Genomic DNA, 13,122 nt, shown 5'->3' with positions numbered 1-13,122 from the left:
ATTATCTTGTCCGTAGGAAATCATAATCAATTGTCGCTACTATAATGTGTGTCAAGACTTCTCTGTCCTTTACCTTCCTAAAGTATGCAAACTCAGACACATTTATTAAAAGCTATCAATAAGCACAGATTGTTTTTGCCCACCATATGGGTAAAATAAATAACTTCTTAATGAATAGCAGATATGCTTTAGCATACTGGCTCTATATACATTTCATCAGTTCAAATATCTTTTGTTTAATTTCAGATTGTTGGCTCTAACAGTGATGGTTTAAATTAACAATTTCAGCCTTCCTTAATGTCAATTATTGTGTCATTGTTTAATATTCTATTTCTATATAATCATCATTATTTTATAAATCAACAGGCTTACCATGTATGAATTCCTTGAAACTAAAGATAATCATAGTGGACATGATTAATTTCAATTTGCTCTAGTGTCCCTAAGGGCAGGCAATTAGGCTATGGGCCATGAAGGCTACCACAGGTTCACTCTGAAACCTTTTGCCCTAAGTAAAGAGGACTGTGACATACCTAAAGACTTTTACTCAATCACTTTAAAGTTCTTACATAGGTTTTGTTTAGCCACAGAACCAAAATTTTAGAGCCTGAAAAGACTGAAACTAACTTTGATCTACGTGTCCAAAATAAATATACTAGACCACAACACACTTTAATTTCTCAAAACACCAGCTTCTTACAGACCAGTGTTTGTAAGAATGTGTTCGATGCCTAAAACATTAAGGTGAAAGTAAATACATGAGTCCTTTTTTGGTGCTTAATATCCACTCTGAATCATATTTCAGTGAACCTTGGGTACAAATCTCAGAAAGCACAGAAATTCTGAAAGATACAGAAATCTAGAAAGAGGATCCTAAATGCAAATTGTACGTTCTCTTATTATGCAGATTTCCAACCACTGTAAATCTCACTTTGATTTCTACTCTACTACTATAAGTGAACATTCATTCCAGCACTTTGGGAAGCTGAGGTGAGTGGGCCACTTGAGGTCAGGAGTTTGAGGCCAGCTTGGCCAACTCGGCAAAACTCTGTCTCTACTGAAAATACAAAAAATGAGCCTGACATGGTGAAACGCGCCTGTAATCCCAGCTACTCAGGAGCTGTGGCACAAGAATCGCTTGGCCTGGGAGGCAGAAGTTGCAGTGAGCTGAGATGGTGCCACTGCACTCCAGCCTGGGTGACAGAGTGAGACTCTGTCTCAAAAAAAAAAAAAAAAAAAAAAAAAAAAAAGTGAACATTCGTAAAATTGTAAACCACAGAGCAATTTTTAAAAAATATTTTAACTTCAGGCTATCCCTTGAGGCACTTAAAAATCGTAAGTTTAGACTCCTTGTCTTGTATAGCAAACAAATATTAACATAGTGAATTAAATGAAATGAAACGTTAGAATGTGTATGAAAGCCTAGGCATAAGGCATGGCCTGTTAGAAGACTGAAGACACTTATTCCTGATCCTGAAATCCAAAGTAAACTGTAAACTTTGCTTTCAAGATGGAAGGAGATTGACGGAAATGAGAGGATGGAACTTAATTTATAATGATGAAAAAAAGGAATATATTCCTGAATTTGAAATCTGATTCTATTTGTGAAAGCACTTACATACTTCAAACCATACCTATTTTTATCACAGCAATAAAAGATTCAAACTGAAAACTTAGTCTACGTGATTTTTTTTAGCCAGCATTCACTTATAATTTATAATAAGAAATTTATTAATAGATTGTTCTCTTGTTATTGCTCAACTGAAAGGTTTATTTAACTGATGACTGCTATCCCCATCAGGGACAATGAAATAATTCAGAATGTTCTGTTTATTCTCCCCTTTAAAGGTTAATTACCTTTGTTTAAACACTATCACAACTCCTCCCTGCCTACCCGGCATTACAGTTTATGATAGCAGTATAAAGATAAGCACTTTCTTTTGAAAATTTGAAAAATATTACATGCGGGAAAGGTGTTGGCTGCCATACCATGTATGCTATCCAGTATTTTCAATTTAAAAATATTCAACAAGAGTTAAAAATATAGACAAGTTTGCAAGTATCTAGTAGAGTTGAGGATGTGCATCATCTACAACCCGTAATTCCACCTCTAGATACATACCCTAAAGAAACGTGGAACATGCACATCAGGGTAAAAGGTGTGTGAAAGATGCACTTGAAGTTGCAAGAAAGGATGGAGAACAATTATCTACTTATTACATATACATTATAATTTTCTTAGAGAAAAACATATACTCAGATTAAGTTGCTGAAGTTCACAATTATGTGGTCACCAAATACAATCTTATAAAAAGCACTGTATTGAAACCTTCCACCCATCCAGCAATATTATTTCTTTACCCGAAGCAAAATCTCTAAAAAAACTTAACCACAAAGCAACCATATGCACTAAATTCAACACAGATAAAAATCTTTATTTGGGTGGCAGAAAAAAAAATATGCATTATTTCATTAAACAGTGATCCTACAAACAGAGAGATTTTTACCAACCATATGAATTCAGCAAAACTCAAAATACTTTTCCCCAAAATACATTTTCACCTATCCTTAGTGTCACTTCTTGCTAAAGATCAATTTAGGTTTTACTAAATTAAAATAGTTTCTATGTATACTATTATTAATTCAATTTGTATAATAAATCTTCTCTTCCCTCTTCTGAGAACTCAGCCAGAGTCATTATACAGTTATATTCTCCTTTCTACACTATTAATGAAAATTTAAGCAAAATATAGCACTTTGAAAACCCCAATTATGTAATATGCAATTAATTCCAACGTATTTAAGAACATTAACAATTTGAATGCAGCTAATGTTAAAATATTTTTAAGATATTATCTTCTTTACTAATTTTTACAGACAAATATTAACTCAGAAAATATAGCATGATTAATATGAACAATAATTTTGTACTTAACATTTCATAATAAGGCTTATATTAAATTAATATTTACTTCAAAGTATTTGGCCCAAATTGAGTCAACATAATACAGTAAAAGTCACGAATGTCTTGTTTCTTATTTGCTGTCTATGACGGTAATATCTCTATCTGAAATTAGTCCATACTAAATTAAAAACAGGAATTAGAAAATCAGTTCTAAATTCACTTCTGCCTCTTAAACTATGAGATCTTGACCAAGTCATAGAACATAAAATCCAAGTTTCCTCATCTGTAAAATGGAAGGACACTATCGTATCTGCTCTGGTTATTCCACAAGGCTGATATAAAGAAGAAATCAAATAACCTATGTGAAAAGTCCCTGAAAAATACAAAACAAAAAGCAGACAGAAGGTGTTATTAGTGATAAACAGATATTATCCTATTAAGTACAGAGTAAAGTACACTGAAAAATTAATTACTGCATTTCTACCAGAAAAAAAATGGTTTGATCTGTTCTTCCTGTAAGGTTATTAACTTTTTAAAAAAGAATATGCATTTAAAATGTTATTTGCAAAGTAAAAAGCTGATAAAAGAAAATTAGAAGAAAATGACTGACAGAATTTGAATAATAAAAGGAAATTTGTCCAAAGTAGGAAGAAAATACATTACTGTGAAATAATTTATGAAAGGCAGTATCAACTTTTTAGGTGAAATAAAATCATGCTAGGAAATTAAAATACATTAATGTGTCAGACTTACCTCTGCCCATTTAAGAATACAAGTCATACAGAAGACATGATTACAGCTTTCTGGAAAACCAACTTCCTTTTCTAATAGACAATTAAGACATATTGGGCATCTGTCAGCCTCACTGTACAACAGACCAGTGGGAACAGTATTATCTCCGTTTTCTTCACCTGTTAAGGTAAAACAGCCATATGTGCTTTCAAGTTCTCCAGACCAAAAATCTTGCATTTCTAGGAGTATAGTGGATTAGATACTCTAAAGGGCCCTCCTACTATAAAGCAAATAGATCTTAAATAAATTATAACAAACATACTGCTTGAGCCCAACATTTTCTTGTATATTTTTTTTAACAGGGGAGTGAAACAAACTTTTCATTAATTAAATTTAAAGTGAGTAATATTCACACAGTTCAAAAATTTAAGAGCAAATTTCTCATTCAAATTTATCCCCATCTACTAACAACTAATCCAATAAGTAACAACTGTTAAATTTCTTTTGTGTTCTTCCTAAGAATTTTTAATGTACAGAAAAACAAATGCTAATGCAAACTCTTCCATATTCCTTCCTTTACACAAATGCAAGAATACTATACACACCAGTCTGCTTTTTCCTTCATTCAAATCTACTGATGGACATTCACTTGTTTTCAACTTTTGGCTATGACAAACAATGTTGCAATAAAAATTTAGTTATTTCACATTTTTAAAAGTATATCTGTAGCGTAAGTTCCTAAAAATGGAACTGCTAGAGTAACGTGTGTATACATTTGTATTATGAATAGGTATTGCCAAATTATTGTCCTTAGGATTTGTACTACTTTAAACTCCCACCAGTAATGTAACCAACTCATACAAAAGTATGCATCACTGGCTCATAAGAAAATAAAAGATACTCTGAAATTGAAGATAAAAATAAAACAAAAATAAAGGAATGGTCAGCTGAAATGTGAACAGTAAATATCAAGCAAAGTTGGAATTGTCCTGAGCACAATTGTCCAAACTAGTGTTTAGATCTGGAGACTAAGCCTTAGAACCACTCCAGGAAGGAAAACTAATCCTGATAGACTCCAATGTCAAGCCAAGACTCTTAAATGGGGCTAAAGAGGGCCCAGCATGGACCTGGGAAGAAACAGATACAAATCCTCTACAGGAAAGAATACCTAAATTAGGCCCTTATAGATTTAATTTATCAAATGTGAGCTCCTAATCAAACATTACCAAACCTAAGAAAATAAGCTGTCTTGCATGAGAAGCAGCAGGAAACACATTTAGAAATCCACTAACTTCAAGTATCAGAAGTTTCAAGTATCACATAAAATGGATAATCAGCAGATTAGATCCAAGAAAAATACTTGTGAATTAGAAGACAAATCTGAGGAAACTAACTAGACTCTAGCAGACAGAAAAGGAAATATAAGACATAGCCTGTGAAACAGAGGTTAAGAAATGAGGTTACAGAAAGGTCTACCATACTAATTGAAATCCAAAAGAGAATAAAGGAAAGGCAGTAAAGAGGTAATGGTTGGGAAATGATTAAAAACATGAACCAACAGACAAAGGAAACACAATGTATACTGTTAAAACACATAAAAACAATTCATGTCTAGAAACAATGGAGTAAAACTGTAAAATATCAAAGACGAAACCAAGACCTTAAAAGCAGAAAATGGGAAAAGATCACCTACGAAAAAGAATGATAATTAGACTGCGAAGAAATTTCCAGACAGCAAGGAAAAAAAAAGATTAAATAATATCTTCAAAGTGCTAAGAGAAAAAAAACTATCATTCCAGAATTATATATCCAGTAAAACAATCTTTGAATAGTTTTAAGTGGGTAAAATAGATACAAAAACTTAAAGAGTTTACCACCAATAGACCTTGACTACTGAAACTTCTCAGATTTATTTTCAGAAAGAAAAGAAATAAAGAGGAAATAAACTCAAGCAAATACAGCATAAAACATCATCTAACTGGTGGTGTCTGAAATAAAAGAACTCAAATAATGGAACTATAACCTATAAATTGAGATTAGGATGATCAGAGTTAAAGCATTCTTGGGTTCTTCTGTTGGTAGTGAAAATTAAACTAGCTTTAGAAGCAGAGGACAGTATTAAAGCTAACTTTTTTCTTTTTTAAAAAGACAAGGACAAAAACAGAAACAGTAATTCCTAAACCAGTAGAGAGTAAAGCTTTAAGAAAAAAGTAACAAATCAAAAAACTTGATCAATTGAAAATAAGATATGGGAAGAAAAAAACATGTATACTTAGCTTATTTTGGAATTTAAGAACAACAACAACAAAAAACTCCTGTGTATTTTGAAATGTATACAAGTGAACAGTTTGGAAACAACTGTTTTGCTTTCAACAAACTCTATAAAAATGAAAAGTTACCTTCCATGTCTTCATACTTCTTATCTCCCATATTTAGGGTATATACAGTTTTCTTCTTCATTTCTCTTTGGAAAAGGGTTTCCTGTAAGATAAATCAGAGCATTTTTATGTTTGCCTTCTTCCAATAGTATCAATTAAAGAAAAAATCCTAAACTGTAAGAAATTATTTTACACATAAAAGAACACAGTACAAGCCAAGCCAAACAGTTTGTGGATAATCCAGTACTCTTTATACTCCTTGCTATCCAAATGCACAGTCTTATCGAAATGAAAAGCCTTGGCCATGCACGGCGGCTCAAGCCTGTAATCCCAGCACTTTGGGAGGCCGAGGCGGGCGGATCACAAGGTCAGGAGACTGAGACCAGCCTGGCTAACACGGTGAAACCCCGTCTCTACTAAAAACACAAAAAATTAGCCGGGCATGGTGGCAGGCAGCTGCCCGGGAGGTCTCAGCTGCTCGGGAGGCTGAGGCAGGAGAATGGCACGAACCCAGGAGGCAAAGCTTACAGTGAGCCAAGATTGTGCCACTGCACTCCAGCCTGGGCGACAGAGCAAGACTCTGTCTCAAAAAAAAAAAAAAAAAAAAGGAAAGGAAAAGCCTTATATAACTATTAAGCAACAAAGCCTAAATGATACATTTTGTGGCACAGACATAAATGCAATTGAAGCTTAAGGAACAGAGATCAATTTGGAATGGAGTTTTCAGAGAATGTGATAGGTTGTATGTGTTGAGGAACTTCAGGCATTCAAGGAGCAACATAGTATGGAGAAATAAAGTAGCATTTAGCTAGGCCAATCTCACAATTGAGTGGGTGAGAGAAAAGAGTGGGTGAGGGTGAGAGAAAGTGTGTGTGTGTGTTTGTGTGTGTATCTACCAAGGAAACAGTTGTGTATGTGTATGTGTGTGTCTCTATTGAGGAGGGGGTTGGCATGTAAGCCATGAATTTTATCTGAAAATCACAGTGAGAGGTAATAAAAAAGAAATAAGCAGAGCAATGTAAATCAAATGTGGCTAGATTATAGATGGATCACTAATGACTGAGAACCTCAGATTCAATCTTACAGATTCTCTGAAGAAGAGTGACAAGATAAAAGTGATACAAGTGGATTTTTTTAAAAAAAGATTGATATGCCAGCCAAGTATGGATTGGATTACAATGGAAAGAGATTATAAGCAGAGAGATTTGCATAGTTAAAGTAACTGGCTGTGAAGTAAATTTGAAAAGCACGAAATTAAAGGGCTGAAGAATTTCTGAGATTTGGTGAGCAAATACAGTGAAGGAGACAATATCTTGACCTAAAAGACTAGGAAAATGGTGCTTATAAAGAGGTAAAAATGAGAAAGTGGGAAAGGATGTTAATTTGGCAGTCAAAGGGAAGAAATTTATACAGTAACATTTTTTTTAATCAACTCTTTCTTCCTAAAAGATGGGGTCTTGCTATGTTGCCCAGGCTGGTCTCCAACCCCTCGGCTCAAGCGATCCTCTTGCCTCCACCTCCCAAAGTGCTGGAATTACAGGCATGACCCACTGCATCTAGACTTAAATCAACTCTTACTATTCCTTCCTGAACTGATGAAAGACATAATTGCAATGAAATTCCAAATATGCATTTATATCTAGGCACAAGAAATCCCTGATTTCATCAGTTGTGATTCTCCTATATGTATGTGAATTGATTTTTCTATTAGTTTCTAAAATAATTTACATATGGTAGTTTCTATATTAAAGGTATGAACTGCCCAGGAAAATTCCCTATTTGGTTAAATAAGGAGAAATACAAAGTCCCACACTTATAGTTCAAAAACCAACTGTAAAAGCAGAAGAAACTTAGTAGCATATGTAAGAATGATTTAAAGGTTGTGGCAGATTAAATACAACCTCAAAATGAGTGAGCATTAGAATCTAAAAAATTTTTTCAATCCAATCAATCTGACAATAAAAGTTGGATGAGGAATATTTCCCACTCTTAGCCTATGTGTGCAACATTTGTTTTAGTTCTGGTGCAAACTCACTTGTTTTAGTTCTGGTATTTAAGGACAAACAACATAATGATAAATGTACAGGGAAGATGACTAAAATGGTGACAGCCCTGGAAACCCTATCACATGCAGAAAGGTAAACTAGTAAGAATGTTTAGTTTGGAAGAACAGAAAGCTTAAGAAGAACATTAGCAATTATATTCAAATAAAATGAACTGTTCTGAAGGGAGGTAGAATAATCTATCAATGAAAGTATTCAAGCAAAGGCCCAATGACCTTCTGTGGGATTTTTTTTTTCTTTTTTTAGCTCCAAGATTTATAGAATACTATAGGTATACTAGTCAATTCTCTTAGTACTGAACAAGGCAGAAATCTCTACCTTTATGCTCTAGTGGTGAAGACAAAATAAACAAAATAATAAGTAAAATATCTAATATGTTAGATGTTGAGAAGTGCTATTGAGAAAAATTAAAAACAGTGTGGCTATTAAGGAATAAAAACAGAGGAAGCTGTTGTTTCATACAGAATACTCAGGGAAAGCTTCTGTGATAAAGGGACATTTGAACCGGCAATCAAAAAGCAGTAAGGGAGACAGGTATGTGAATATCATCCAGTGCTTCCAGGTTGAGCTTTCTTGGCAGAGAATAGCCAATATGAAAGTCCTAAGGCATGTCTGGTATGTTCAAGGAACAACAAGAGATGAATGACTAGAATACAGTGAAAGAAGAAAAGTAGTAGATGAGGACAGAGAGGTAATATAAGATCATGAAGCACCTTCTAGGCTAAGGTAAGACTGGCTTCTCTGAGTGACATGAGTGACTAGCGGTTTCTGAACAGAGGAAGCAAGGGAAAAAGCAGAGGCCAGCAAGGAGACTACCGCAATAATCTAGGAGACAGATAGATGTGGCTCATACCATAGTGGTAGCAAAGGTGATGAAATGTACTCAGATGTCAGATGTTTTGAAAATACAGCCATCAGGATTTGCTGGTAAATTCAATATGGAATATTTGTTAGAGGGCAAGGATCCAGGATAACTCCAAAGTATTTTGATCTAAGCAGCTCAAATGATACAGCTGATTGAACAGAAGATCATTATTTTAAAAATTTAGATATGAAACTAGTATGGCTCGTCAAAAAAACTAAAAATAAGCCAGGTGCTTATAGATGTGCACCTATAATCCGTTACCCAGGAAGCTGAAGTGGGAGGACAATTTGAGCCAAGTTGCTCAAGACCAGTCCAGGCAACAGAACAAGACCCCACCTCAAAAACAAAAACAAACCTAAAATAGAACTACCATATAATCCAGCAATTCCACTATTGGGTATATATCCAAAAGAAAGGAAATCAATATAATGAAGAGTTATCTGCAATCCCATATTTACTGCAGCACTATTCACAACAATCAAAATATGAAATCAATCCAAATGTCTATCAATGGATGAATAAAGAAAATGTGGTATATATACACAAGGGAACATTATTCGGCCACAAAAAGGAATAAATCCTATCATTCGCAGCAACATGAATGAAACTGGAGGTCATTATGTAAAGTGAAATAAGGCAGGCACAGAGAGAAATATCGTATGGTCTCACTCATATGTGGGAGCTAAAAAAGTGGATCTCATGAGAACAGAGAGTAAACTGGTGATTACAAGAGGCTGGGGGCCAGGGGATAAAATGAGGTTGATTAATACAAAAGTACAGTTAAGATAGAAGAAATGAGACCCAGAGTAAGGTCTATAGGGTGACTATAATTAATCTACTGTATATTTCAAAACCAGCTAGAAAAGGAGAATTTGAATATTCCCAGCATAAAGAAAAATGTTTAAGGTGATGGATATCCCAATTACCTTGGTTTGATCATATCTTATATGAATGTATCAAAGTATTATATATGTACCCCCAAAATATGTTCATGCATTTTGATATACCTATTATGTATCAAGAAAAATGATACATCTATTATGCATCAAGAAAAACTTTTTTAAAAATTCAGAGTTACAGGTTAATCTCCTTGCTATTCATGCAGAAAGGCAACATCAGTACCACCTAGGAACTTGTTACAAATGCAGGATATCTCAGGTACCATCCATACCAAGTGAATCAAAATCTGCATTCTGTCAAGATCTCTACATAATTCACATGTGCATTAAAGTCTGAGAAGCACTGCGCTAGACAACTTCCCAATTTAGTTGCTTTTAGAGTTATATTGCACTGCTGTATATTAAGTATAATTTTTTATTTGGGGAAATTCACACTATACTATCTCCTTCATTATCCTAAATATCTGAGAATTTAAAAAAATTAAGGTTGGAGTTAATTCAATGTGATAAAATGTCATTTGAAAGTTAACACAATATTTTAAAAACCTAAGAGATGTTCAGATGTAATATACTATCCCTTTACGTAACTCAATGATTTATTTGTCCTATTTAATAGTCTAACCTATGCTATTTTCACATTTCCTCCTTTGGCATACTAACCTCATATATAATTTATAATTTATATTTTAAACTGGGGTGTGTTGTGTATGCTTGTAATCCTAGCTACTTAGGAGGCTGAGGTGGGAGGATCACTTGAGCCCAAGAAGTTCAAGACCAGCCTGGGCAACACAGCAAGACCCTGTTAAAAACACACACACACATACACACACACACACAAACCTATAATTAGTATTTTATAGTAAGCACTGTCTTCTCTATTTTAAGATCCATATAGTGAAATACATATGAGACATTGAGAAACCTCAATAAAGTTACAGACTGCCTTTGTTAGAAATCTGCTTTAATGGCCAGGTACAGTGGCTCACACCTGTAATCCCAGCACTTTGGGAGGCCAAGGCAGGAGGAGCGTCTGAGATTAGAAGTTTGAGACCAGCCTGGCCAACATGGCAAAATCTTGTCTCTACTGAAAATACAAAAATTAGCCAGGGGTAGTGTCAGGCACCTATAATCCCAGCTGCTCGGGAGGCCAAGGCAGGAGAATTGCCTGAACCCAGGAGGCAGAGGTTACAGTGAATCGAGATCGTGCCACTGCACTCCAGCCTGGGCAACAGAGTCAGGCTCCATCTCAAAAAGAAAGAAATCTGCTTTCAAAACTGTTAAAGCATTCCAAAGTTTTAGAAGTTGCATGCTTTTTTCCTTAACATGTCCTGTACTAACTGTTTTTATACCTGAAAATGATTACGCCATGTTACTAATTTAGTCATTTAAAATGACAGGAACTTAGCCTTTTGCTAGATAAAAGTCCTAAGTCTCAGTTCAACAACTTATAAACTTGCAACTTGTCCTGTTTATCTTTTCTATCTGCTTGGACTCAAGTTTTCAATCTAAGGATCCACACATATTTTTGAATAAAAGCTTTGCTTTGAATATCCCGTAACAGGAACACACTAATACCACACAGTCATGGTCCTAGCCAGTAATTTGTGGTCAACAGACCTAAGAGGTAAGATGTGGTTAGGTAGCACTACCCTTCCGTGTAGTTACCTGAAAAGTTAGATACATCCCAATTTTGTGTTATTAACTATTTATGGCTCTATAATCATAAGTTATTTTCTACCTATACTACTTATTTGTTCTACTAAGTTCTGTAAGTTAATTATCTGTAAGTCAAATTGTATTTTCTTTTAATGGTTCTAAATTTACTAAATGGATGTTAATTCTAGATTTTCGGTAAACTTTCCTTTTCCGATTATTTTAATTTACAAATGTCAATCTTTAATGTTTCTTCCTAGGCTTTATCTTTCCAAGCTAAAATATCTTTTTAGTCTGTTACCCCTAATATAATGATCTAACATACTTCTGTCTTCCAGTTGCTCTTTTCCATTTCATAACATATTGTTTCTGCTAGATACTGAAAGTGATACTCCAAATATGTTCATATAATAATTAGGGAATAATGGTCTAAGTTTTTTTTTTTTTTTTTTTTTTCTTTTTTTTTGAGACGGAGTCTCACTCTGTCCCCCTGGCTGGAGTGCAGTGGCGCGATCTCAGCTCACTGCAAGCTCCGCCTCCCGGGATCATGCCATTCTCCTGCCTCAGCCTCCTGAGTAGCTGGGACTACAGGCACCCGCCACCGCGCCCGGCTAATTTTTTTGTATTTTTAGTAGAGACGGGGTTTCACCGTGTTAGCCAGGATGGTCTCGATCTCCTGACCTTGTGATCCGCCCGCCTCGGCCTCCCAAAGTGCTGGGATTACAGGCGTGAGCCACCGCGCCCGGCCAAATGGTCTAAGTTTTGAATTTTATTTATCATATAAGAAATTTTTTTAAATTTGAAATTAAAAAAAAAAGCACTGAAACAAATCAGTTTTTAGGAACTCAAAACTCATTTTCACACAGTAGTATACATGGAAATGAGAGTCCTAGTCCAGCCACTACACCGCATTCAAATAATGGTAGTGAGGCAGGGCACAGTGGCTCACACCTGTAGTCCCAGCACTTTGGGAGGCTGAGGCAGGTGGATCACTTGAAGTCAGGAGTTCGAGACTCGCCTGACCAACATGGTGAAACACCATCTCTACCAAAAATACAAAAAGTTAGCCAGGTATGGTGTAATCCCAACTACAGGCTGAGGCAGAAGAATCACTTGAACCCAGGAGGTGAAGGTTGCAGTGAGCCAAGATCGCGCCACTGCACTCCAGCCTGGGCGACACAGCGAGACTCCATCTCAAAGAAACCCCCCCCCCCAAAAAAAAACAAATAATGGTAGTGTATTAACACATTTCAGTTCTCTAGAACAGTGCTGCCCAACAGGGAATTCTTCTATCAAGCACTTCAAGTATGTACAGTGCATGTGAGAAACTAAATTTTAAATTTTTGTGAAGTTTTATTAAATAGCCAATGTGCTACTGTACAGCTATTTAAAAATATATTTAATAACTGCACTGCTACTGTAGAGCACAGCTGTTAAAAACCTGTTTTAAGTTATATTTGGGATGCTAAGAATGTACATTCCATTTGAACAGCTGCTGGGCACCTCTAGCCTCAGGGAATCAGAAGTAGTCAGGGGTTCCTAATAATGTAAACTATTCTTTAGCCTAGTCTGGTTTGGTTTCAAATTACTACCCTTCTTTCCTTCTTTTTTCTTCCAAAGTGTGTTT

At 35.1% G+C, this 13,122-nt stretch overlaps 1 protein-coding gene across 2 annotated transcripts in view; it reads right to left on the bottom strand.

Moving 5' to 3' along the window:
- LOC105470090 (SR-related CTD associated factor 11) overlaps nt 1-13,122 on the bottom strand; it is a 77,043-nt gene that overhangs the window by 39,561 nt on the left and 24,360 nt on the right. For both annotated transcript variants that reach the window (XM_071071830.1, XM_011721839.3), the window contains exons 2-3: nt 6,037-6,118; nt 3,659-3,816 (exon numbers count right to left, since the gene is read on the bottom strand). In XM_071071830.1, the coding sequence (XP_070927931.1) occupies nt 3,659-3,816; nt 6,037-6,097 (219 nt within the window). In that variant the 5' untranslated portion in view covers nt 6,098-6,118. The remainder of the gene's footprint in view (nt 1-3,658; nt 3,817-6,036; nt 6,119-13,122) is intronic.

Source organism: Macaca nemestrina, chromosome 10 (assembly GCF_043159975.1).
Source record: "Macaca nemestrina isolate mMacNem1 chromosome 10, mMacNem.hap1, whole genome shotgun sequence".
Taxonomy (NCBI): Eukaryota; Metazoa; Chordata; class Mammalia; order Primates; family Cercopithecidae; genus Macaca; species Macaca nemestrina.
Note: the sequence above shows the minus strand (reverse complement) of the source record. Positions and strands in the feature narration are given on the sequence as shown.